The 25,171-nt window shown below is 53.3% G+C and overlaps 1 protein-coding gene across 1 annotated transcript in view; it reads left to right on the forward strand.

Annotated features, from left to right (window-relative positions):
* The window catches only part of ITPK1 (inositol-tetrakisphosphate 1-kinase), a 181,676-nt gene that overhangs the window by 91,895 nt on the left and 64,610 nt on the right, over positions 1–25,171 (forward strand). The window contains exon 3 of the mRNA XM_011949378.1: positions 12,810–12,935. Within this exon, the coding sequence (XP_011804768.1) occupies positions 12,810–12,935 (126 nt within the window). The remainder of the gene's footprint in view (positions 1–12,809; positions 12,936–25,171) is intronic.

Raw genomic sequence — 25,171 nt, forward strand, 5'->3', positions numbered from 1 at the left:
GGCTTACTCCCGGGCTGCTTGGGACATCGTGGAATTCTTTAACCAGGAGATTCTCACCTCCCCCACCATACCCTCCAGAGTCCAACACAGACATAACTAAGCTCAGGGTCCCCAAGGGTCTAGGCCCCAGGTGGAGGTGAGGGGCGGGCAGTGTGAGGTGTTGGCTGTAGGGAAGGGAGTGGTAAGAAAACATGGGCCTGCCCTTACTCTCAGTGACCTTCCACAAGTTCCCTCATCTCATCCTGTCCTCATTTTTTTGGTGCAAAGCAGGGATAACATGTCCTTGGAGGGTGGTTATGGAAATGCCCAGTACATACTGTATGGATATGTGAATGGCACAAATCTCTCCAGCCTTGCGGAATCAATTCAGTCCATGTTTGCTGGTTTCTAGAACAACTGGGCATGGTGCCGGGCCACACAGGGGACATGGGGAGGAATAAGACATAGTCCCTGTCCTCAGGGAGAGGGCACAGGCTAAGGAGAATGCTCTGCAGCTCATCAGTGGTGTAAGCTCAGTCAGCTTGAGCCTCTCTGTTCTCCCTGAGTAGGCACCACTGTGAGGAGGCAGTGAAGTGTTCTCAATGGGAGGGAGGAGCCACAGCCCCACCATCGTGCCTGGGACGCTGAGGCTTAGAAATGCCGAAGCTGAACCTGAAGGCGGTTACCATTTGGCGTTGGAGGCGGGAGATCCAATGGGAACTGTGATTGATGAGGTTCCGGAGTGTCCGAGAGCTGACACCTGCTTGGGGAGGATGCCTGCAGGGGGCCTGCTTTGGCCCAGGCTTGGTGCTAAGGCTTCACCAACACGGTCTTGTGGAATGCTGGTGGCAGCTGTCATCGGCTCTATTGTACCAGTGAGGAAACAGTGTCTCAAGGGGGTTGAAGATCACAGACTGAAGGCCCAGGTCTGCCCACAGCTGCCTCTGCTGCTCCATTGCTTCCAGTACCTGGGACTTGAGTTCCAAAGCCATCCTTGGCGTAGGCACACAGTGAACAGTGCCTGGGGAGAGATTGTCCTGGCTGGAGAGCTCGTTAGCAGACTGAGCAAAGGTGTTAAAATAGGCTGCCCTGTACCTCTGGGAGTTGGTTTCCTGGTCATGTCACAGTCCAGTGGAGACTGGTGGCCTCTCCAAGCAGTGACTCAGTCTGGGTTCACTCCATCAGGTTATTCTGTCATCCAAGTGTTTTTCGTCAGCCATATGAATGAGGTCTAGGGAAGGCATGCTGTTCATTGTACACTTGAACTAGCTTGGCCTGGAAGCACCCACTATGTCTGCTCCCATTCTGTTGGCCAGGACATGTCCTGTGGCTCCTGTGCACATGCAAGGGAACCAGGGCATGTTGAGTGTGTGGCTATGGGAGAGCAGCCTCCGGGTTTGTGGCTGGAGCCAGCAGATGTGTGAGCCCACAGTGCCAGTTTCCCACTGAGGTCCTCTCAGTGTAGAAAGCCAAGCACCAGCCCCTTTTTTTCCCCACTGCACTCTAGGTGACTTGGAAAGTACTGAAGCCTCAGGCCAGATGTTGGAGAGAGGAAAGCCAAGATTCCTCGGGCACTGAGAGCAGGGAGGGTTTTTCAGTGAGCCCCTTGTGCTCAGCCAGAGCAGCTGGGTCAGGTGGCCCTGGGTGAGCCTCAGGTTGTCATGTGTGCCATTTGGTGGGAAAGGGCAGTTGGACAGCAGTGAAAATCATTTCTGTTTTCTGTTGATGACTGTCTTGCTCACTCAGTGGCTAGTGCATGGGCTCTGAGATCTGCGGAGGAGTCCTGAGAGGCACATATACACGATTGTCCACGTGCATGCACATGTTGTAGACGTGTCCCTGTGTTGGAACATCTGGAGTGTGGTTCTCCAGTTGTGTAGCCCAGAATCTGCCTCCCTGGCCTGGCCCCGCCCAGCTCCTTCCTCATTAGCTATGTGGATGAAGGCGAGTTGCCTTGGTGTCCCCATCTGTACAATGGGAATAATAATTGGCTCTGCCTCACGGGGTCATTGAGGTGATTGAGATAGTTCATGCGAAGTGCTTAGAGCAGGGCTGGGTGCACAGAGGTGCTCGATGGCTGTTAATTATTGGCTGGATTTGAATCTAAGCCTGTCTGACTCTCAGACTTCAAACGTGTGTTCTTCCTAAAGACTGCTCAGTTGGTAATTTACAAACTTTCAGTAAGTAAATAAGACATTTTACTGGTTTTAAATTTCCAGGAGCACATGATGAGAAGTCTCCCTTTCACCCTGGTCCCACAAGCCCCCTGGTCCTCTCACCCGTGGTGGCTGCCACTCTGACCAGTTTCTTGTGCACATTCCCACATACTCTGTGCATATCCAGTAAGATCTCACTTAAGTCTTCAATAGGTTCTTGAGGACTGTGACTTTAAACGAAATATATAATGAAACCAATTTTTTTCTCACTGTTATAAAAAAGTGACGTTGAAGGAATTCAACGTTGATGTTATTTGAGGACCTGCTGTACAATTCAATTGATGCTGCACCCTCCAAGAACCTATCCCCAATGTTCAATGAAGACTTACTATACAGGCAAATGTTGATTTTGTGTAACCCTTTTTTTCCCTCCCCATACATATTCTAGTGTGCTATACTCAGTGATCGGCACCTTCTTGGAGATCTTTCCATGTCACTACAGGAAGCACTCCCCGCTCTCTTCTGTGGCAGCGTGGTCTTCCACCATATGGGTCATCATAAGTGATTCAGTCCCTTCTTGTTGGACTTTTATTTAGTTATTAATTTTTGGCGATTACAAACAGTGCAGCAATGTGCGTAAGTGCATATGTGGGTGAGTTCACCCTGTGGGATCAGCTCCTGGAAGTGGGACTCCTGGATGAGAAAGGTTATGCATTTAAATTGTGACAGATATTACCAACTTGCTGCCTGTTGAGATGGTCAAATTCACATCCTCCCAGCCCTGACCGACACAGCGTGTTACCCGTCTCTCTGACTTTCAACAATCTGGTGCATAAAAAAATGATATCCTAATGTAGTTATAATTTGCATTTGTTGTATGAATGTGGTTGAGTATTTTCTAATACTTATATGTTCGGAGCCTTTTGTAGTTAATTTTCTGTACTTACATTCAAACATATCTTTTGTTCATGTTTTCTGTTGTGTTAGGTTGTCTTTTTAAAAAAATCAGTTTGTACGATCTTAATTATATTTGAGAGAGATTAGTCATTTGTGATATCAGCTGCAAATATAATAATGTGGTGTTCTTGGTTAAGAGGATTCATAACCAAACCATGGATTTTCCTTGAATTGATACATAAATATAACTAATTCTCCATCCAAGTCCTATTCTTTTTTTCTTTTTTTTAGACAGGGCCTCACTCTGTCCCCCAGGCTGGGGTGCAGTGGTGCAATCTGTGCTCAAACCATGCTCCTGCCTCAGCCTCCTGAGTAGCTGGGATGATAGACATGGGCGTGTGTGCACCACCAGCCTGGCTAATTTTTGTAGTTTTTTAGAGATGGGGTCTCACTCTGTCATCTAGGCTGGTCTCAAACTCCTGGACTCAGGCGATCCACCTGCCTTGGCCTTCCAAAGTGCTGGGATTACAGGCATGAGCCACCGCTCCCAGCTCCAAGTCCTATTCGTAAGGGTGTGTAGGAAAAATAAATGAGCATGACTGGTCAGGAAAATTGTGAAAAATGGAGGACCTAGCTCTTATTGGTATTAAACTGTATTATGAAGCTATTGTAATTAAAACTGTGGAAAAAAGAAAACCAAACCAAATCAATGTGGTATTGATGCAAGACAAATTAATGGAGAGTCCAGAATATGTGGGAATTATGAAAATATTGGCATTTGAAAACAGTGGGTAAAACATGGGTAAGTAAATGTTGTTGAGACACTTGAGTGCCCATCGGGAAGAAAATGTACACAGATGCACACCTCAGTCTTCCACTGAAACAACTCCTGGTGGATCCAAGATTTAATGATAACAACTTAAAATGTAAAAATAGTTGAGAAAACCATGGGCTGATTTAAAAAACAGTCTAGGGAGCAAAGATCAAAAGATGAAAATATACATTTGAATTACATAAACGTCAAGATTTTATGACTGGCGGAACCACCACAACTAAAATAGAAAGACAACAACTTGGGCGGTGCTAGGCCTTACCACTGCCTGCTTGCCCCCACAGCCTCCGTTCCTGACCTTGTTTTCTGGGTTGGGGTGCCAGTGCCAGGCCCTTCAGCTTGGAGAGTTTCGCGAAGCTGACAGTGGTGTGCTGTGTCGGTGGCTGGCAGGATGGAAAGACCCTGATTCCAGCCCTGGACAGGCTCTGGCTTCCTGACCTAGGTGGCTCTCAGGAGATGGTGTGGTTGAAAACTTGAGGCCTGCCAACTAGGATTTCAGAATTGTCCTCTTCTCCTGGAGCTGGGGCACGTCTGAGTTGGCAACGCTGTGCTTGTGGGTGCTTCCCTGCTTCTGGCCCCCTCAGATTGTATCTCGGACCACATGATAGCTACCCCAGCCTCACTCCCTGCACGTCAGGAAAGGACGTCCAGCCGGCTGTGTTGTCGGCCCACTCCCCTTCCTGATGAAGGCAGAAAGCTCAGGAGCCTGTGTCCTGGAGCCACAGGGACCTGGGGGTGTTGGGGGAGATTTGCTGGTTATATAGCCTCAGTTCGGTTGTTTTGCCTCTTGACTTCCTTGCTTCATGTGTGAAATGGCGACAGTGGCCCCTGCCTCCTAAGGACATGGAGTTTACGTACTTAGGAGATTAGGTCTGTCATTTGCTCAGTGCAGCACCTGGAATATGATAAGGGCCCCAGTAGTTCTGGTAGAGGTGATGATCAGAATCATGCCGGTGGAAAGCCAAAGGAGGCCAGAGAACATTCAGCCTCATGTGAGGAAGAAAGTCCTATTTGCTGACACCAGTGCAGCATAGTCAGCTCTAGTCACAGAGGGAAGTAATCGATGGCCGGCCCTGGCTGTGTGCTCATCACGACTATAGGAAAGATATTTCTTTACCCTCGCTCTGCAGGCGAGGAAGCAGGCTTGGGGAGGGGAGGGATGTACCCTTTCCCAGGCTGCACAGCTGGAGGCTCAGCCCCTGCCCTCTGACCCCTGGGCATCCTTCTCCCTGGGGAGGGAGCACCTCTGTGCTTGAGGTGGCCTGGGAAGAAGAGCATTGGCCAGCCATGGAGGAGTGCTGCGGGCAAGAGGATTCTGCAAGTTCCTTCCTCCAGGCCTGGCAACAGGAGGTTAATGTGTGGGATCCTCTCTGCTCTCCCCACAACACACACAGAGTGCGGTCAGGCTTTGTTACGTGGCCTCTGATTCTTGCCTTGTGGGTCCAGATCTGCCAGCCCTTTTATGCCCCCTTTTTTTTCTTTTTCTGCCAGCCTGTGATTCATACTTTCCCCCTGGGACAGGACTAGATTGGTGCCTGGCAACAGAGGGAGGGGTTAGCTCCTATCAGCTCTAACGGTAGCCTCTCAGGTGCCACTGTGAACAATAACACAGATGAAGCAGCCCCTTGGCCAAGACACATGGATCGAGGGACTCATCTGGCAGATTGAGGGGACTGCTAGGGGTGAGCTTTCCTGGGATGCTGGGGAGTAGCCACGTCCGTGATGTGGCTCTATTGAGGCTCCTGCCTTCTGCTCCTAAGGACTCTGACAAGTTATCTTCCTCTTACAGGATAAATCCCCATTCCTCTCTCATCCAAATGCGAAACTACAATGTGAAAAAAATCACAACTAAATTCCATTCTCAACCTTGCAGTCACCTGTCGGGGCCTGTTTGCCTTAATCTGCTTTTCTCCCCTTCCCTTTCCCTTCCCTTCCGTCCTTCCTTTGTTTCAACAAATGAAAAAGAAAAGCTTGGGGTAGGGGGACCACCTATTTTATGAGGACAGATTAGGTTGTGCCGTATTTACCAACAGCCTCAGAATCTTAGCTGAAAACTGTGGGTTATTCCACACTCATGCCGCATCTCCACAGGGCCAGCTAGAGGCTCTGTCCATCTTGTTCACTCAGAGATCCACAACTGAGCAGCCACATCTGGAAGGTCACTGGTCTTTCACCAGAAGGGAGAGAGGGCTCTGGAGACCTCACTCCTGCAGTTACGGGCTCTGCCCAGGAAACAGCATGTTCTATTTTCACTCACAGCTCATTGGCCAGAATGAGTCACATGATCACCCATTTACCAGGGAATCAGGAAGTGCAGTCCGGCCTTGTGTCCAGAAAAGGGGCTGATAGGCCAGGCGTGGTGGCTCACACCTGTAATCCCAGGACTTTGGGAGGCCGAGGTGGGCGGATCATGTGAGGTCGGAAGTTTGAGACCAGCCTGGCCAAGCATGGTGAAACCCAGCACGTCTCTACAAAACAAACAAACAAAAACAGAAAAGTGGCTGCTACTCACAGTCCTTTTATTTTCATATTCTGGGTTTTCTTATCAGCCTTTTCCACAGTAAGTGTTGGTTCATGTGCTTGTAATTCAAGCACCTACCCTTATCTCTATCAAGACCTCTTCATTGTCATCTCAGTGACTGCTTTTGTTGTTGTTGTTGTCATTTTTTAAGAGATATGGCCAGGCACAGTGGCTCACGCCTGTAATCCCAGCACTGTGGGAAGCTGAGGCAGGTGAATCACTTGAGTTTAGGAGTTCAAGACCAGCCTGGCCAACATGGTGAAACCCATCTCTACTAAAAATACAAAAACTAGCTGGGTGTGGTGGTGCACGCTTGTAATCCCAGCTACTCGGGAAGCTAGGCCAGAGAATTGCTTGGCCCCGGGAGGCGGAGGTTGCATTGAGTGGAGATCATGCCAGTGTACTCCAGCCTCGATGGTAGACCGAGACTCTGTCTCAAAAGAAAAAAAAAAAAAAAGATGCAATCTTGCCATGTTGGCCAGGGTGGATTCAAACTCTTGCGCTGAAATGATCCTCCTAACTCAGCCTCATGAGTAGCTGGGATTAAAGGTGTGCCCCAATGTGCCCAGCCACACCATCTCAGTGGCTTGTGACTAGCCCTTTGTGGTGGCATGCCCAGCGTTAGCCAGCACCCCATTTTCACACATGCACTCGGTGTCTTTTCTCTTGTCAGTATGTTGTCAGTGACTCTCCCTAGGCCAGAAGTGGCCTTCACCTGTTGATCATTTCCTTAGGCCAGCATCCCAGGAGTGGGTGTGCTTATCCTTTGCCTGCTCTTGGACCCGGCCCTCCAACACCCAGTGTTGAGAATGCAGAACAGGACTGGCCCATCCTGAGAACTCAGGGCCAGTCCTATTCTTAAGGAGCTGTGCTTGCTGAATGGGTGTAACTTTTCTGGGTCTAATGTCAACTCATAAATTCCCAGAACTTCGGCTCTACAAGGTAGCGCCATCCTCAGGCCATTTAGTTGTCTCGACCCTTTATCTTATAGAGAAAAGTTGTTGCCCACTCTTATGCCTTCATGAGTTGGCTGTTTCTTCCCATTACCTGAGTAATTGGAAACCAGTTACTCAGGAATCAGGGAATTGGGTCAGAGAGTGTTTTCAACAGCTTCCCTCCCCAGCCTGGGGCAGAGGCTGCTAGGGTGACCAGTACTGTCCTTGTCCCCCGGTGACCTCTAGCTCTTCACCTCTCTGGAGCTCCTTTGAGAGTGAGAGTTGTACTTGCCAGGGAAAGGCCTCCAGCTCCTCTTTTCCAGGCTTCGTTTGGAATCAAACCCATTGAAAACACACCACTGGCATGGAGTCCTCCAAGACCAAGCTCCTTTCCTTCTGTTTTTGTTTTGTTTTGTTTTGTTTTTGAGTGAGGATCTTATTCTGTCTCCCTAGCTTGAGTGCAGTGGCGTGATAGCTGACTGTAACCTCTGCCTCCTGGGTTCGAGCAATTCTCCCACCTCAGCCTCCCAAGGAGCTGGGACTACAGGTGCCCATCACCACACCTGGCTAATTTTTGTGTTGTTTGCTAGAGACAGGGTTTCACCATGTTGGCCAGGCTGGTCTCAAACTCCTGACCTCAAGTGATCTGCCCGCCTGGCCTCCCAAAGTGCTGGGATTACAGGCATGAGCCACTATGTCTGGCCACAGCATCCTTTTTGAAGTCTGTCCATGAGGTTTCCAGATCTGACTTTTCCTTCTAGAGAGACCTGCTTCTGCTTGGCAAGGCCTTTGAACTTTGGTGATGGCAGTTCTGTCCCAGATTCTCAGATCCATGGAGAGGGCAGAGGAATAAGTCAGACTTCAGCCCTCTCACCCTTTATTGGTTGGGACAAAACTTTTGGGAAGTTTCCACTGATCAGTAATAATAAGAATAGTAAGTATAGGGAAATACAATAGCTGACATTTATTGAGTGTCACTGGCTGGGTACTGCTAAGAGTGGGTGTGAAGTTGTGAGATTGTGACATGTTATTTAACCACCCTGCGCCTCTCATGAGTCCGCATCTCAGACCATTGTGAGAATTGAGTGACTCACTGCATGTAAAGTGCTTAGAGCAGAGCCTGGCACCAAGCAAGTGTGCAAGAGCTGGGTGCTAGTGCTGGGATCGCGAGGCTTCTTGCTTTAAAGACAAGGAAACTGAGCTTCCGAGAGGATGGATGGTGGCAACACAGCCCTCTCCATTACCTGAGTAATTGGAAACCAGTTACTGAGAAATTGAGGAATTGGGTCAGAAAGATTATATGATACCACAGAGGAAGAGCAGCCTCCAGCTCTGGAGCAGGAGACAATGGATTAAAGAATCAGCTTCATAACTGGAGTTGTAGTGCAATCTTGGAGGGGTGTGCAAAGGGTTCTGGGGCTGTGGGGAACACAAGGAAGCCACTAATTCTTCCTGTTTGGGCTGAGATGAGTTGAGAAATGTGAAAGAGGATTGAACTTTTGCTCTGGGACTCTTAACAATCCTGTGAGGTGCAGGGAAGGGTTAATAGCATCCTCATTTTATGACTGGGGAAACGGAGGTACTCCACAGCTCAGTGACCTGCTCTTGTTCAGAAGCTGGTAGATTGGGGATGGGTTTCTAGGCCTGTCTGCCTGGCCCACCCCTCCCCAGTTCCAGGTCCTGGGAGAGACAGGGAGTGTCAGGACGTAGCTCAGCTTGGTTACCAGGCTGGGTACGATTGGGTTAATCATTTTGGAAGTCAAAGAGGACTTTGGGGCCACTGGGGTTTGCAGGCCTTTGTCCCGTCTCCCGGCCCTGCCCCCACCTCTAGTAAGTCTCTGCCTTCGTCCCTGAGGGAAACAGTGGCCCCTTGTTTTCTCCGAGTTCTGAACTCCAAGCGCCACACAGAGCAGGATCCAGCATGGGCCCTGCAAGATGGCGTGACTTGGAAACAGAGCGCCCACAGACCTCAGGTCCCGGCGGGCAGCCTTTCATTGAGACACTCTTGCTCCTGCTGAGAGGGACAAACCAGACCCCATCCTCTGAGGAGGACAAGAAGTCCCCGGGAATATTCTCTTTTCTGGGGGCAGAGTGTGGTCAGAAAAGCAGAATGACAACTTTGAAATGAGTTTCTGTCCCCATGGCATCTGTGAGACACGCCCCTGTGGTGCCCTTCCCCCTCGGGCATCCCCCTGCACTGTGTCCTTTCCTCCATGGCCTCCCCAGTCTCAGGGGCTGGGCCCTTTCTCCTATAGGGCCGCACCCAAGGGCCCATCTCTTTTCCAGCCAGTGGAGGGAGACCACAGCCCGTTTGCAGTGTGTTCAGGGGACAGACCCCTACAGGGCAGTTGTGGCATGTCAGGCACCTGAGGAAGAGCCACCAGAGCTGCCAACAACCCTGCTGGTACCCAGCACAGATGCCACAGCGAGAGGCGGCCACACCTGAGAGCGGCCTAGGCCTCGTGTGTCCCAAGGTGCTGTTCTCACAAAAGGGTTTTACTGACATGAAAATACTTGGAAAATACACAAAGGAGGGTGGCCCGTTTCCAGAGCGCAGCTGTTTACCTTCAGCGGAGCGCCGGGGATGCGGAGAGCTTATTTTCCAAACAGCCACGGTTGTCAGGTCTACGGGCCTCAGGCCGATGCCAGGCGAGGACACCAGGGCGTCCCCTCTGCTCACCTCCTTCCCCAGCACCAAGGGAACCCCACCGTTTCTCCCAGGCAGGGAAACCTGGAGGGCTGTCTGGAGATGTGGTGTCCCGTCTCCCTGGTGGGCATGGGGGTTCTGCAGGCCCAGATGCATCGCTCCTGTGGCCCGGTTTCGCCTGCGCTCGTAGCTGTCTTGGCCTCTCGGGGGTGGTGCCTGTCCCACTGGAGCCACAGACTGTAGTGGAAATGGGTTGGTGTTTGGCTTTGTCTGAGAGCCCAGTGTTCTCTGCCCGTGGCCTCTCTACCTTCCTTCAGATTCTGCTTTTTCTGGGAAGAGGTGTTGGGTGGAGTGTAATTTGGAATCTGTGATGAGAGCCCAGCAAAGCTCTTGCAGTTTCTTCTTTCTATCAAAGGGGAAACTGAGGCCCCAGGGGATGGCGAGCCCAGGTCAGCGGGCTGCTTGTGGAGGCTGACACGTGGGCATTGCTGCACAGTCTCTATCCTGGCCGCTCCACCTGCGTGGCCCTGCTTGGTCATTTTCCTTCCTGGGCCGTTGGTGTCCTGGTCTGTGCAGCAGGGAGCGTCTTCCCCGGCCCCTGGGCTTGCCGTGAGGATCAGCCAATGCCAGGTCTCAGGAGATACTGGGAAGTGTCTTTCCCATCCCCTTCTTCACCCAAGAGCCCCAGAGATGGGCAACTTCTCAGCTAGCCTGGTTTTGATTTTATTTTGTGTTGTTTTGTACACAGGCCTGTCACCATGGGGAGGGAACAGCATTCCTTAGTAGTTTCTTTTTTTTTTTTGAGACGGAGTCTCGCTCTGTCACCCAGGCTGGAGTGCAGTGGCCGGATCTCAGCTCACTGCAAGCTCCGCCTCCCGGGTTCACGCCATTCTCCTGCCTCAGCCTCCCGAGTAGCTGGGACTACAGGCGCCGCCACCTCGCCCAGCTAGTTTTTTGTATTTTTAGTAGAGACGGGGGTTTCACCGTGTTCGCCAGGATGGTCTCGATCTCCTGACCTCATGATCCGCCCGTCTCGGCCTCCCAAAGTGCTGGGATTACAGGCTTGAGCCACCGCGCCTGGCCAGTAGTTTCTTATTGTGAGGTCTAAAGGATTTTTTTTTCTATATAGGGGAAATCCCTTAACATCTTTCCTGGAAAACAGTAAGAAAGAGGAGTTAAAGACACCAGCAGACAAGAGCTGCCGCGTTGCAGGGGTGCAACAGAGAAGAGTTTAGTAAGAGACCATCACAGGGTGCAGGCAGGCCCGAGAGCCAGCACAGGACAAAGTTCCCTGCTAACAAGCCCTGAGAGCTGTCACCACCCTAGGCCTGAGGGGACAAGGGGACCAAAATGTACCTGGAGCCATAGGGAAGGCGGTAGTATTGAGAGAGGGGCTGCCCTGCTCCATGGGGCCTGTGTCTCCTGCCAGAAATATGGCAGGGGGTCGGGGCGTGAGGATGCTGCAAGTACACCCCTCCCTCTCTCCTTCTTGCCCATCTTCTGTTGTGCCTCCAGTTGGCCCAACTTGGCCAGAGGAGAAGGCAGCCAGGTGGTTGTGGCCTTAGAGGACAGCTGCCTAGGGCACAGAGCAGGCATGGGGAGCAGGGTTGTGGGGGCAGGCAGTGGGGAATGGAATGAGAAGCACAGCCTGAGATCTGAATTTGTGTCCCTGCTCTACCGCCTTCCTGCTGTGAGACCCTAGGCAGGTTTTAAAAGTCTCCGTCCTCTACTTTCCTCATTTGTAAAATCACTTCTCATAGTGGTTGTTAAATACAATGAAAGAAATGCACGCAAGCTTTGAGCGTGGTGCCGACTGCCAGTGAGCATTTGTAGTTGTCATTATGATGTCTTTAGTAACATCTTTAAAACAGTCAGCCTTGAATCCTGGAGGGAAACCCACTTGGGGGTGGGGATGAGAGCAGGGGTGGGGCTTGTGACCTTCTCTGGCCTCTGCTGAGGCCAAATTGGAGGTCAGCCAGGTGCTGGGCTGGCGCCGCTGCCTCCGAGGCACTGGCCTTGCAGGTGGTGGTGGCTGTGGGCCGGGAGGGAGGTGTGTGGCGGGTCAGGCAGCGGGTGTCAGGCTGCCCCGGCTTTTGGCAAGTGTTCCTGTCTTGGGGTCAGGTGACGCTGACTGTCTGTTGGCCAGAGGCCTTGGGGACTGATCATCCCAACCTCAGGCACTTGCAAAAATAAACACCTTCCCCGGCAAAGCAGGGGAGCAGCGTGGAACAGATTGCAGGCAGCCTTGCACGCCTTCACTTCTCCCGATGAGCCCAGATTTCAGTGTGAAGTGCAAGCGGCTGGTCGCTCGAAGCAGCAACTTCTAGATTCCTGAGGACCACAGCTTTGCCAAGACTTTTTATAGGTTAGCAGAAGCAGTATCCGCTTAGATCTAAGTTCTGATCAGGCTGTATGACGTTAGTCATTTACTTAACCCCTTGGAGCCCTAGTTTCCCTAGGTGGTTGGGCAGATGGAACATGTTCAGAAAAGCCTTTCTCTGTAAAGCCACTTCTCAGCATCACTTGCCTGGCCTGTTGACACCGTCGCCTTGATTCCTCTTATGTGTCTTCTGCGTCCTGGGTAGCATGGGGCTTGGGGAACAGAAGTACAAATGTGGGCCGTGCCCTTGAGTTAGCAGGAGAGAAGAGTTGTGGGGTCTTGGAGGGTTTGCCCTGCTTGTCCTGTCTGTATTTTCCATGTCAGCCCTCCTGCCCTATCTCCAGAGTGCTACAGGGAGGCTTGAGGGTCCTCTGGTGATGTGCCCTGGGGTGGACAAGAAGATGGGGGCAATGGACTCAGGTGCTGAAGTTGTTGCTTTTGTCTGTGTTCCCTGCCTCCCAGCTGAACCTTAGCCGGCCGATCGAGGAGCAGGGCCCCCTGGACGTCATCATCCACAAGCTGACCGACGTCATCCTTGAAGCTGACCAGAATGATAGCCAGTCCCTGGAGTTGGTGCACAGGTTCCAGGTGAGTGAGGACCATGCAGTCCTTGGCTGTGGCATTTTCAGGAGGAGGAGGGGAGGCCCTGGAATGGCCGTGTGCGTGTTTAGGGCGGTAGCGGCTCTCTGGAGGTATAGTCTGGAGAAATGCCTCTGCCACTGGCGAGACATGGGCTTGCGGGCAGGCGCTTTGTGCGGCCTCGGTGTCCTCGGGTGTAGCATGGGGACTGAACCAGGTCATAGTTGGGCCGTCTCCACCCCCTGGCTATGCAGACACGGTTTACTGATGAGGCACCACTGAGTTCTAGTGTGGCCTCCACACCCGCAGCACAGGCACGCACAGCCCTTTCCCCCAGCTCGGGTGGGCACAAGGGATGGAACCCTTTTGCTGCACTTGACAAAGGGGACCCCCGAGGGCCTTTGAACTGAGTCCTGCCTTGGTGGAGAACCCTGCCTCTGCCCGTTACTTTGACCTGGGTACTCACCTTTGAGCACAGCCAGAGGTATCTTGCTGAGTCCCTTGGTCACTTCCCTGTCCCCACCCCACTTCCCCAGCAGCCTCCCAGGTCCTGACCACACAGTGACCAGCCCACCGCCTTGGGGTTCTCATGCTGGCTACTGACTTGTTCTGTGTTCTTTCTGTTGTGGACAAGAACATGATTCTGTCCTCTGGAAAGCGGCTCAGAGGTCACGAAAAACAAAGTTGTATTGTCAGTGAAAATACAGGCAAGATGGTAGCTGTTTTTGGGATGGCCTGGTGGGATGGGGATGCCTGAGCTGGGGTTTCCAGCGTGTGATAGGTACAGATTTGGTGCCATACTTTTCTTCATCAGGACAAAGGGCATCTCGCCCGCCTCCTGGTCATCCGCTGTCGCCGTCCTGCTGACACTATTTGCTCCCCGCGTGTTTGGGGTTGGCCACCTTGGCCCCTCTTGCTCCCCTGGGGCTCTCACCCTGTTCCTTGGCCAACTCCCTGCTGCACATTCCTGCTTCCCACCAGGAAGTGGCCCCAGAGGCAGGTGCAGTCTGCTCCTGGCCTCCCCTGCTCGGGGGCAGGGCGTGTCACACGTTACGCCCTCCAGGGCATCTGCCCTGCCAGTGGCCCCACGTCCATTCCACTTGCTGGATGCTGTCTCCTTCATCGGACTGGAGACTGTGGGAAAAACATGGTTGGGCTCCTCTGTGACCTCATGGAGCCTCAGTTTCCTTATTTTTAAAATGGGTGCTAGGAATAAGAAAAGCTCAGACCATGTTGGGAGGAGTGTGCTGGGGCTCAATGGGAACAAGACAGAGGAGAAGTGTGCCCTGGTGATGCACTGCTTCCTGAGCCCCTGTCCCATGCCAGGGCTGGGCTGATCAACACTCACCCACGTGCTGCATGTGATCCCCACAGCCTTGGTGCAGACTCACCAGCCTTGTTGATAAGCAGGAAGCGGAGGCGTGGGAACATGTGCAGCTTGTCCACAGGGAGCCGGCAGAGCCGGGGGTCAGTCCTGACTTTCTCAGGTGAGCCACTGCTCATCCTGGGGGCTTGCTGTTCTGTTCCTCTCTGGCGCCAGCCTACACAACTGTCCTGGGGTGTGGTCCCAGCCAATCCATGTCACACAGTGACTTTCCCCTGAGCCATTTGCTCCTGCCTCACCCCCGTCTCCTTTAGAAGGCCCCCGAGTCCCCAGTTCATGTTCCTGTGGTGCCCTCGGGGGACATTTTCTGGAGGAACACAGCCATGCCTGGGCTGCCGCATAGCCCTTTGGTGCAGGGATAGCGCATCTCTTGCTGAGTCCATCTGGGGGACAGTGGCCTTCCAGATGCCTGATTACCGTTACCTCCGAAAACACTGCAGAGCAGTTACTGCATACCAGGCCCTGCTGGGAAGCGCTGCATGGCAGTTGACCCACTTGCTTCCGTGAGCTGTAAGGTTCGATGATTCCTGTCCTGTGGATGAGGAAGCAGGTGCAGGGCAACTAGAAAGTGGTCCAGGTAGGATTAGAGCCTGTGCTAGCTTGCTCTCCTCACGTGCTGTGTGGCCTCTCCAGAGATGGATGAGATGGAGGACTTGGGAGTCAGACTGTCTTCAAGGAAGATCCTTGCTCCAAAACTTAGGAGCCGCTCGCCTCCCCCCAGCCTCAGTTCCTTCCTCCTTGGGTGGGCAGGTTGCTGGGAGGAGTAAACGCCTGTGGGTGTGAAGTTCCCGTTGTAGCTGAGTGCCACTTCATCACACCCACACGGTTGCTCTTCCTAGAGAGAAGGCCACAGCTCCCGGCTAGCCTGGGCCTGGAGTTCTGGAACATCTGCTCCCAGGCTCTTATCCCTCTTGCCTGCTCCCCAGATACACACACAGCCCACAGCCCAGGCAGGTGATGTCCAAACAGTGAATGAGAGTGCCCACTGTGTTCCTTTCCTGGGCAGAAAAGAATATTAACAGGGAGAATGTGTGGAGGGCAGCATGGGGACTTGTGGCTTAAGGCTGTCAGGCAGCCACAGGTGTGTTTCTCAGGTAGGGTCTTGGCTGGGTCTTGGGGGATGGTTGCCGTGACCTCACTATAACCTCCTAGCACCAGTATTTCTGGGATAAATTTTCATCACCGTCTATGCTTCAGTAAGAAGCTGGATATCTGATAAAGTGGGAAGTTTCCTCCTTTGTGAAGAGAACAATCCTTTGGGGAAAAGGGTGCGGGGCTGCACTTTCCAGAGGCCCCAGGAGAGAGGAGGCAGGCGGGGCTGGCACAGAGAAGGACCGAGAGGCACTGGGATGGGGGCCAGGGAAGAGGCTTCCTCCTACCACTGGTCACTGGGCTGTCAGCGTTGACCATCCCCCTCCCTCTGCCATAAGATGCAAGTTCAGAGCCAGACCATGTAGAGCCAGGGAGGCGGACACTTGACCTCAGTCGTGCCATTTGTTTTCAGATTTTTGTTTTAAATTTTATTTTCCAGGCATTAACAAGGAGACATGAGTGTGGTTTGAGGACTGGGAGGGATAGGGATGCTATAGGCAGAGGCAGGGGAAGCAGCACGCAGAGCTGGGGTCCTCCCATTTTGTTGTGCGCAGGAAAACGGAGGCAAGATGCTTTGCCCCAGCAGGGGCTCAGCTGGAAGGGCCTTCTCCACAGGCCATATTCAGGTCCAGGGAGGAAGGAGGAAGTGGTTTGGGGCTGTGTGGGTGGAGACAAAGACATTTCTGAGATGTTCCTCAGGGCCCTGCACCAGAGCCTCTGTGAAAGCTCTGGTCCCCAGGGAGGGAAAAATTCCCAGAGTCAGGAGGCCGTGCCTGCTTCTGGCTGCCCTGGTGGGCAGGTGGAGGATGTGGGCTAGAGGCTTACTGCAGAATATTAAAGCTGCTGGTCACAGAACCTTCACCACTGCCCCAGGGTTTTGGATAGTTTTTTGTTTTTGTTTGTTTGTTTTTTGTGTGTTTTTGATTGGCTTCTAAATGGCTTGGCTCGGAGACTCGGTTGGGATGATTCAGTTGTTTTTCTGTTCCAAGGTTCACGTGGAGCCAGCAGCCTGATGCCTCCGAGGCTCTGCCTGAGGTTTGGTTCTCAGTGTACAGACCCAGGCAGGGGCCCCCAGGGCCTGGCCACATGGGCAAGTGGGGCTGGTGTGCCAAGAGGGTCCCTTCCCTGGGCCTGGGGACACTAGGGGCCTCCTGGCCTGGTGAGTGGCTTCCCCAGGGGAGCAACACACGCCTTCTCCTCGCCGTGGCGCCCGGAGCCATCTGCCAGGTGTGGACGCAGGGTGGGAGGAAAGGGGCCCGCCCTCCTTTTCTGCTGCCCCTTCTAGCCCCAGAATTGCCTCTGAAGGGCTGCAGTGATTGCGATCCATGGGTCATGTGGGGCTGCCTCGGGGTACTTTCCTGGGGTTCTGCCTGAATAAGCTTAGAACTGACAAGGAGGTTTCAGTCTCAACTGCTGCCTCTTCCCTGTCTTTATCAGAAGGATGGTAATTGTCCCCCAGATGTTCCCTGAACTCCTGGTCTGCACACAGACTGCAAGGAGAGGGTCCTCTGCGGTCGCCCACGAGCTCCTGGCCAGGAGGGGAGGCCGGCGGGCAGACCCAGAACTGACCTCAGTGCACCTAAAGTGATGAGTTAGGAAAAACACGGGTCTGATCATAGCATGGCTTGGCTTAAAACATCCCATGCTTTCTTATTGCTGTGACACTGAAGGCCATGATTGCCAACTTGACCCATGGGGCCTCAGTGATCTGCCCCACCCACTCCTTCCCTGGCCCCCTCAGCAACTGCTCAGGCTCTGATGCGTGTCCACCTCGGCGTCTTTCCACAAGCTGTTCCATCAGCTCAGTGCCCCTTCCCGAGAAACATCCTCCCTCGTGAGCTGACTAATGACACATCTCTTGTCCCAGGCCCTGCCGGCTTAGCACTGTTTCTTCATGCCCTTCGGAAGTTTGTAATTTTTTATCAGTGGCTGTTGTCTGTCCCTTCACTGGGGCAGGGATTGTGTCTGCTCCCAGCAGCTGGTGTTCCCACTGCCGCCTGCAGTGCCTAAGTGTTTAGGTGGAGGCGCATGTCCTGTGCTGGTCATGTGCTGGCATGGCCTTTCATGGAGTGCCCTGATGGGCTTGCGGAGGGAGGACATGGCTCTGCTGGGCTGCTGGGAGCAGGGAGGGAGGAGGCCAGGATGCTTCATGAGGCAGATGGCACTGCCTGCTGGGCATGTGTGGCGATGTCTCCAGGTGTCAGCGAGGTTGGAGAGGGAGCAGCAAGGCCAGAGCTCCAAAGCTCTTTCATGCCAGGCTGTGCAGCTTGGAATCTATCCTGCAGGGAGAGTGGGGCGGGGATGGTGGTGATACAATCGGATATAATTGGCAAGAGAGAGGCCCTGCTTCGAAGGGGAGATTGCCAGTGCAAGATGAACTCTGACCAGGTGAGGACACTGTTTACTCCTTGGAACCCGGGTGCTTCCAAGATGAAGAAGGAGCTCATGGCCCCAGGCTCAGTGTTGTGCCCATCTCAGCCCCAGGTGCCCCTGCATGTGGTCCTGAGCGTCCCCTCCCTCTGCCGCCGTGACAGGCCGGCCTCTGAGCAGCTTGAGCCTTCTTGTCCAGCCTACACAGGACAAAATTGCACTCACCTCCTGGCTCCTCTCACTGTGTAATGATCTAAAGTGGATCTGGGAAGGAAGCTCCTGCCCCGAAGGATGCAGGAGGAGAATGCACACTTGGCCACACTGGTTCTTTCTGTGTTTTCCCTGGAAGGAAACCATGTTTAGCCTTCAATAGTGCCTCCCGGATCCCACCACCCTCCTGAGGGGACAGGAAGCAAGTGGGACTGGGAGCTGGTGGAAGGGGTGACGTTTGAGGTCCTCCCTGCTAGTCCGCCAGGTGAGGCCAGGTTTCACTGCAGGGATAGACAGCTCCCCTCACCCAGCACAGGCTGAGCTTGGCTTGCGCCACATGGTCACGGAGGGTTAGGCACAGCTTTGCAGTCTGAAATAACAGCCGTCACAGCAGGGGGTGAGAAGGCAGTGAGGCTTATGCTGGCTCTCAATGTCTACCTTGCGGTGACACGGACTCATCCATCTCACTGGACCTCCCTACAGGCAAGGGAACTCAATACTGCATAGTTCCCTTTCCTTCTTAAAAACAACTAAAATACCTTGTTAGGGTTATTGTTAGCATTAAACTAATTAATACCTGCGATGCCCGTAGTGCTGGCATGGTGTGAGTGCTGCGCGTGTGTGTAATGGTTGACCACGCTTACTGTGAGTGCCTGGGGTGTGATGACACGTGCAAGCCACTCAGTATAGGCCTGGCGCCTAGTGAACCGTCAGTCACCGTGGCTTATGTCAATATTATTATTACAGTGACAGTAGGACTACTCTGTCAGCCTTATCTGTGGCCGCAGCTGACTTGAGAGCTCTCAGTCCTAATTGGAGTCAGTGAGGCAGTGATTATGAAAGTGTCCCCACACGGGAGATGCATTCTGTGCTAGGGCAGCAGAAATGCCTAAAAGGCAGGGCCAGGTGGGGGTCAGAGGGACTCGAGTGCTGTTCCTGGGCCCACCCTTCACCTGCTGGCCCACCTGGGCCTGGATCCCCTTGCCTACTGCATAGGGAAGGTGCAGGATGGCACAGAAGACCTTCAAAGCTGTTGCGTCTGCCTCTAAAGGACTACCCAAGGCCTCGGCTCACATTTACCCCAAATATGATTTCACAGCTGCATTGAATCAGACCCTGTCGGCCCCTGATGTTTATTGAGCCATTGCCAGCACAGGGATGGAGAGGAAGTAGAAGAAACAAAGGTTTTTGTTGTTCTAGGTCTTCGAATCCGACTAGGAAGATAACATCTAAGCCTATCAGAGGATAAATAACACTGTAGAATCTAAGTGGGTTTGTGTCGGCTTTGCCTTTGTGCCTGCTGACCGGTGGGGTCAGAGTAAGAACCGTGTGCCCCTGGAAGGGGTTTGTGTTGTCACCAGGGAGCCGTGGGAGGGCTCCCTATTTGCCAAGCAGGTACCACGTGGCCCATTCTGCCATGGGCCGTTCTTATCTCTTATGTCTTTGATCCTCATCTCAGTCCCTGAGATAATGGAATTATTTCCCCATTTTTCAGCAGGAGACAACTGCGGCCCAGGAAAGTTAAGTCACTTGCCCAGGGTCAGGTAGAAAGCTGCAAGGCCAGGATCATAGCTTGGAGGGGATTTGGTGACAGCTGATGGCTCTGTGGGTGGTGTGAGGTTTGGTGATTTCAGGGCCACCTTGACAGGAGGTCATCGTCTGGGATTGCCTCTGACACAGCTGGTGTTGTGTGACAATGAGACTGCTGGCCAGCAAATGCCATGGGAGGCAGAGTTGGACACATCTGGTGGCCCTGGTCCCAGAGAAACAGATCATGTTCTGTTCTGGGGTGGCGGTGAGGTCAGCCTCTCGATAACTGCTGCCCTGGGTCATAGGCGACTCCTCTCGTGATGTCTAGCCACACAATCTGTCCATTGTGCACCAACACCAGGCCAGGAATCGCCCTTTCTGCTTTGGGGAGGGTGGGACCATTCTGTGCCGTTAGCCTGTTGCAGTTGCTTCCCCTTGTGGAAAGCAAGCCTCGTCCCCAGGAAGACATGTGGCCCTCTTACAGCCAGGAGCAGAGCTAGACTTTGTGTAGCTCAGTTGGGACAGGGGCAGGAGAGGCACCCCAAAGCCTGAGCTCTGAGCCAGCGTATGGGCTGCCGCCCCTCTGCTTGTGTGTGGACAGTCAGGGTTTTTCAGCTCAGGGTCTGGGGGCTTGTTGAGTTTTAGAAATATTAATGTTTATCAATAATACATTTCCCCCAAAGTTTTAGAAAGAACTTTTATGCACACTATTTCTGGGTTTCTTAACCTCAACATGATTGACAACTTGGGCTGGATAATTTTGTGCTGCTAGGGGCTATCCCGGGCAATACAGGGTGCTTAGTGGCCTTCCTGGCTGCTCATTACCAGATGCAAGCAGCCCTCCCCACCAAAAATCTCTCCAGATGTTCCCTGGTGGAGGGAGCCCACGCCATCCCTGGTTAAGTGGCACCGCGTTTTGTAAGAGATGGGTCCAGCAGCTCTGAGAGCTCAGGCAGGCCAGTCAAGTCGTTCCTGGTTTTTGTGTGGACCCTGAGGCCCTGTTGGGTACAGTTTCTGGGTTTTAGTGTCTAGAATCGCACACCAAGAGGACTAGCATCTTGTGGCTTCTTTTCTTCAGTAATATGAATACCTGCGGCACAAAGGACACCCTGTTTTCTGTTTCCTCCTGGTTTGTGTGGGTGGCATGACTTCTCATCGTGTTTCTGTGCTGCCTGTACAGGCTGTGTGCCCGGAATAAAGCCCACTGTGGCTGCCTTTGTTTTCATGTAATAAATCCCATTGCCACCTCACCAGCCAAGAGTACAACCGGCCGGGTAAACCATGCGCTGGGCCTCTGCTGACCTTGGCCTTCTGGGATGGACAGAGTGAGGCATGAGGATATCCTCTGAGCCCCTCCCTGAAGGTCCCTGCCCCAGGCCTCCCACACCTCCTGGCAGCCAGCCCTTGATCTGGCCCTGGCCCTTACCCATTTGTCTCTCCACTGATCTGTGAGATCATTTATCAATAACGATGATATTCATTCAGCAAGTCTTAGTTGAGAACTTACTGTCTGCCAGAGTTCCTAAAAGACATTACAGATGCAACAATCAATAAGACCTGGTGGACACAGCCCCTGCCCTGCTGGAGCTGTATCTGAGTGTGAGTGCATTGGATCATGACAACAAAACCTAGGTAAATAGAGGACAAGGTAACACAGCCCCAGTGATGACGAGTACTAGGAAAAAACACACCTAGGCCTGGGAGAACAGAGAGGTCCTTGTTACTGATCCTCTGAGGAGTTGACATTGAGCTGAGGCCTAAAGGGCAGGACAGTCAGGAGGGGAGCAGGCAAGGGGGCAGCACCTGGCCAGGTCCTTCAGTGAGACAGGATGGAGCTGCAAGGACCCACAGTAGCCAGGCGCAGCCAGAGCACGGTGGCTAGGGCTGTCTGCAGTGGACTGGGAGCTGGCAGGAGCCAGGCTGAGCCTGGGCCTGGTGGCCTCCTGGGAGCGCTGGGTAGCTCTTTGAGGACTCGAAATATCATGCCGGCTCCCCTCTTTGATAGCTCCAAGTTGAGCCACAGACAATGTGACATTTTCTAGTCCCCAAGCTCTCTGAGGAGGAAGGAGCCCCGCCCATTGCAGTAGTCAGAGGCCAAGGAGGAGCTCCCGGGGCAGCAGGACGACTCCCACTTCTGAGCATGCCCACAGCCACTGAAGAGGATGGCTGACATGTGGAACAGAGGCCAGTGTCATCCACAGGATAGATGTCGTAGCCAGGTCACCCCTGGCAGCAGGAGCTGTCTTTCTTCTTGTGCACCTAGAGCCTGCACCAGAAACTAGAAGACTGGGGTGGCTGGATGCAGAGGTGAGGAGCCCAGGGGTCCTCTGGCCTCAGTGACCCAGTTGGCCTAGGTCAGCAGCACCGCCACAAACTGTGCCCTGATTCTAGATGACTGTTCTCTCCCTGCAGACACTAGTTTGTAAGCCCTGCTGGCTGTGAGTCATGTTTGCAAACCCAGCAATGCATCACATGGACAAGGCATGGGAGTCCATGGGCTGCCAGGAGGCATTGGCTTGTTCTGGGAACTGAAAGTCAGACTCAGCCGGGCGACTGTGGGCCAGGTTGAGGTGGGTGGGGCTCCAGCAGGCATGTCACCTTTGGCCTTGATGTAGGGAAGCTGCTCTTCTGTGTGTTATTGTACATGGGAGGAGCCGCTGCACAGGCCCACCTGAGCAGGTGCGTGGGAATGCATGTAGGGGTTCAGACAGGCGCTTAGGGGGTGTTGGGCTGCTGCTGAGGTTGGTGGAACCCAGCTCCGTGTGACCTTGGGCAGGCAGCCCCTTTCTTGTCCTCCTCTCGTTCAGCTGGTAGCTGTGACAGTGGGCCAGGTGACCGACCCCTTCCAGCTCCATCTGTGTGGAAATCCCAGCTGTCCCTTCATCCTGTGGGATCCTTCCCTTCCCTGGTTGCCTAGAGGACCTGACTAGTGCGATGGTGCTGTGACAGAGAGCATGTGACATTTGTCAGGGAAATAGCTCTGGCTGGGCACCTTGCCTGCCTCCCGCTGTCAGAAGGTGGAGAAAACTCATAAAAGTTTGGTGTGAAATCTGGGGAGAGAGGGGAGGTATTGTTTTCAGTGGCAGGCCTGGAAAAAGGGGGCGTTTGCTGTCTCCAAATAATAGTGTTCTGTTTCCTTCCAGCCCTCTCCTCTGTAGCGGTCAGGGGTATGTTTTGGCCTGAAAACCATTGTTTTGCATGGGTCTTTCTGCTGGCTCTTGAACAACGGTTTCTCCCCCAGAGAGCCTGCGGTTTCTCCCAGCCATGGCTCACACCACGTGCCAGGCGGCTAAGTGAGGTGCATGACACTGTAATGCCCCGGTGGGAGGATGACCTGAAGTGACCATTGTGGGTGGCACCCACCTTCAGGATGGGAGTGCCTGTGACCTGCAAGCCACAGGAGACACAGTGGGGTCTGCATGCAGAATCACATTCAGGGTGCCCTGTTTGTCTGGGTGCTCAGGCCCCTGCCCTGCTCCACCCCACACAGTGCCTTTTAATGTCTTCCCCCAGTCTGGAATGGAGAATCATGTACAGTTCATTGACCCTGGAGGCTGGAGCCTGGTTGCTTTGAATCCCTTATTCTATATTCATTCTGTTCATCAGGGAGGGGATGGGTTGTTGTTGGTGTCTGCTCCAGGGAGGCTTCCCCGGCCCTTCCCAGGGCTCTAGCGTTTCCCCTACCCCTTGTTGGGCTTGGGACACTGCGTGTGACCAGCTTGCACATGGACTGTGAGTCTGATGGATCCTAAGTGTGGCTTGCCCTGTGCACCACTGCTGGGCTCTCAGCAGTCTTGAACAAGCTGGCACGTGCATTTGGAATAAGTTTGTGAACAGAGTCCCTCTGCTGCCCAGCCAGCCACTTCCCCTCTTGGGGGGCAGCCATTGGTTCCAGTGGCCTGGAGCCTTTCCAGGGGGTTCTGTGGGACTGAACACAGACAGTCTTCCTCGCTACACAGCCCCTGTACAATGGGGCTGTACGGTATGCCCTGGAAGTGATCTCATCTTAGTCTTTTGCAGGCAGCCTCATTCTAACGGCTGCTTGTTAAATGGCCTTCCTCTCCTTTACCAAGCCAGCTCTCTACTGGTGTACACCTAGGGCGTTTCTGATCATGTTTTAGAAGCATGGTGTAGTGAATAGCCTAGTACATGTATTTTTGGGTACACAGGTGAGAAATTCTGTAGGATAAACACCTAGGAATTGGGATGCTGAGTTTGTGCATTCTGAGTTTTGGCTGTTGTCCAGTTTCTCTCTGCAGAAGCAGTGCCAGTTACACTGCCACCAACTAAGGACTGGTCCCTTTTCCACCACCTTAGGAAGCGTCTCTAATCGGTTTAGTTTACCTTGGCATGGAGTCACAGAGTGTTGGAGGGTGCCAGGATCCTGGCAGTCTCCTCCTCTTGCCTGTTGGTTTTGCCGCGGGGAGCTCCAGGCCTTGGGAAGGGTGGTGTCATGCTGCCTCACTTGGCTTGGCCAGACCCTGAGTCTGGGCCGTCTTGCCCCTGTTTGGTGCTGTGTTCTCACGCTTCACTTTTCTCTTCTGCACTCCATGTCTGACCACCCCAGCCTGAGCTCAGGGGTTTAAATATTGGCTCGCAGGAGCTAATAGGCCTAGAAGCAGATTGCATCAGAGTTTTCCTTTTGCCAGCTCTACCAAATCACAGAGATCACTGTATAAAAGATGAAGGCAGCCCATCAGTTCTTCCTGAAAAGCAAGGTCCAGCACACATACCCCTAAGGCCAGCACCACATCTGACACACCACCAAGACCGCATCCATCCCCAGCTCCATCCTGTGGCCTTGCAGGCTGCTGGACTGGTCACTCCATAACCCATCGCTGTCCTTGTCACTTCCTGGCTCAGGACCCTGTTGCTTTAGGGTCAGGTCCAAACTGACCAGCTGGTCAGTTTCCTCAGCTGACCCGTCTCCTGCTCTCTACCTTGTCCTCACCTTTCATGTTGAGACTGCTGTCCGCCCCAGCCCTGCCAGGCCCTCAGCAGGCTTGCAAATGTGCTGGGCTCCCCCAACCCCAGACCTTTGCTTTTGCTGTCCCCTCTGCTTGGAGTGCCCTTTCTCCCCCGGCCCATGCCTGTGGCCCTTTGTGGTTTATATCACCAGCCTCAGCAGGCTCCTCCCCAGCCCCCAACCCTGTGCCCCCCACACCCACACTTCCCTGCTCCTTTTTTGCTGGTCAGTCCCACGCCTCTCCTTTGCTCAGCCACATGGCGGCCACTTAGTAGCCTCTGGGAGGGTGGGGAGAATGCGATTGCTTGATTGTGAATAGGTGACATCCATCACCACACACGCACGCACACACACACACATACTGTCACACACACACGCACGCACTCACAAGCTCACACGCACTCATTCTCACACATGTGCTTCTCAGAGGCTGCCACTCTTTCTGCTCTTGTACTGTCTGGGAGGCCTCAGGCTGAGTGCTCAGACGTGGGAGATTTCTCTGGAATACAAATGAGGGTTGCTTAAGACCCAAGTGTCTGCTGATGGGAGAGCTCAACTCACCCAAGGGGCCGTTTTAGAAAAGTTAGGAAAGAAGGAGTGAGGAAATGCCCTCACACACTAGGACTGAATCCAGGAGAAACAGAGACCGCAGGGAACCGCAGCCTCAGAGGACAGCTTGGCCTGGGCTGGTGG

The sequence above is a fragment of the Colobus angolensis genome, unplaced genomic scaffold (genome assembly GCF_000951035.1).
Source record: "Colobus angolensis palliatus isolate OR3802 unplaced genomic scaffold, Cang.pa_1.0 Scaffold3, whole genome shotgun sequence".
NCBI lineage: Eukaryota > Metazoa > Chordata > Mammalia > Primates > Cercopithecidae > Colobus > Colobus angolensis.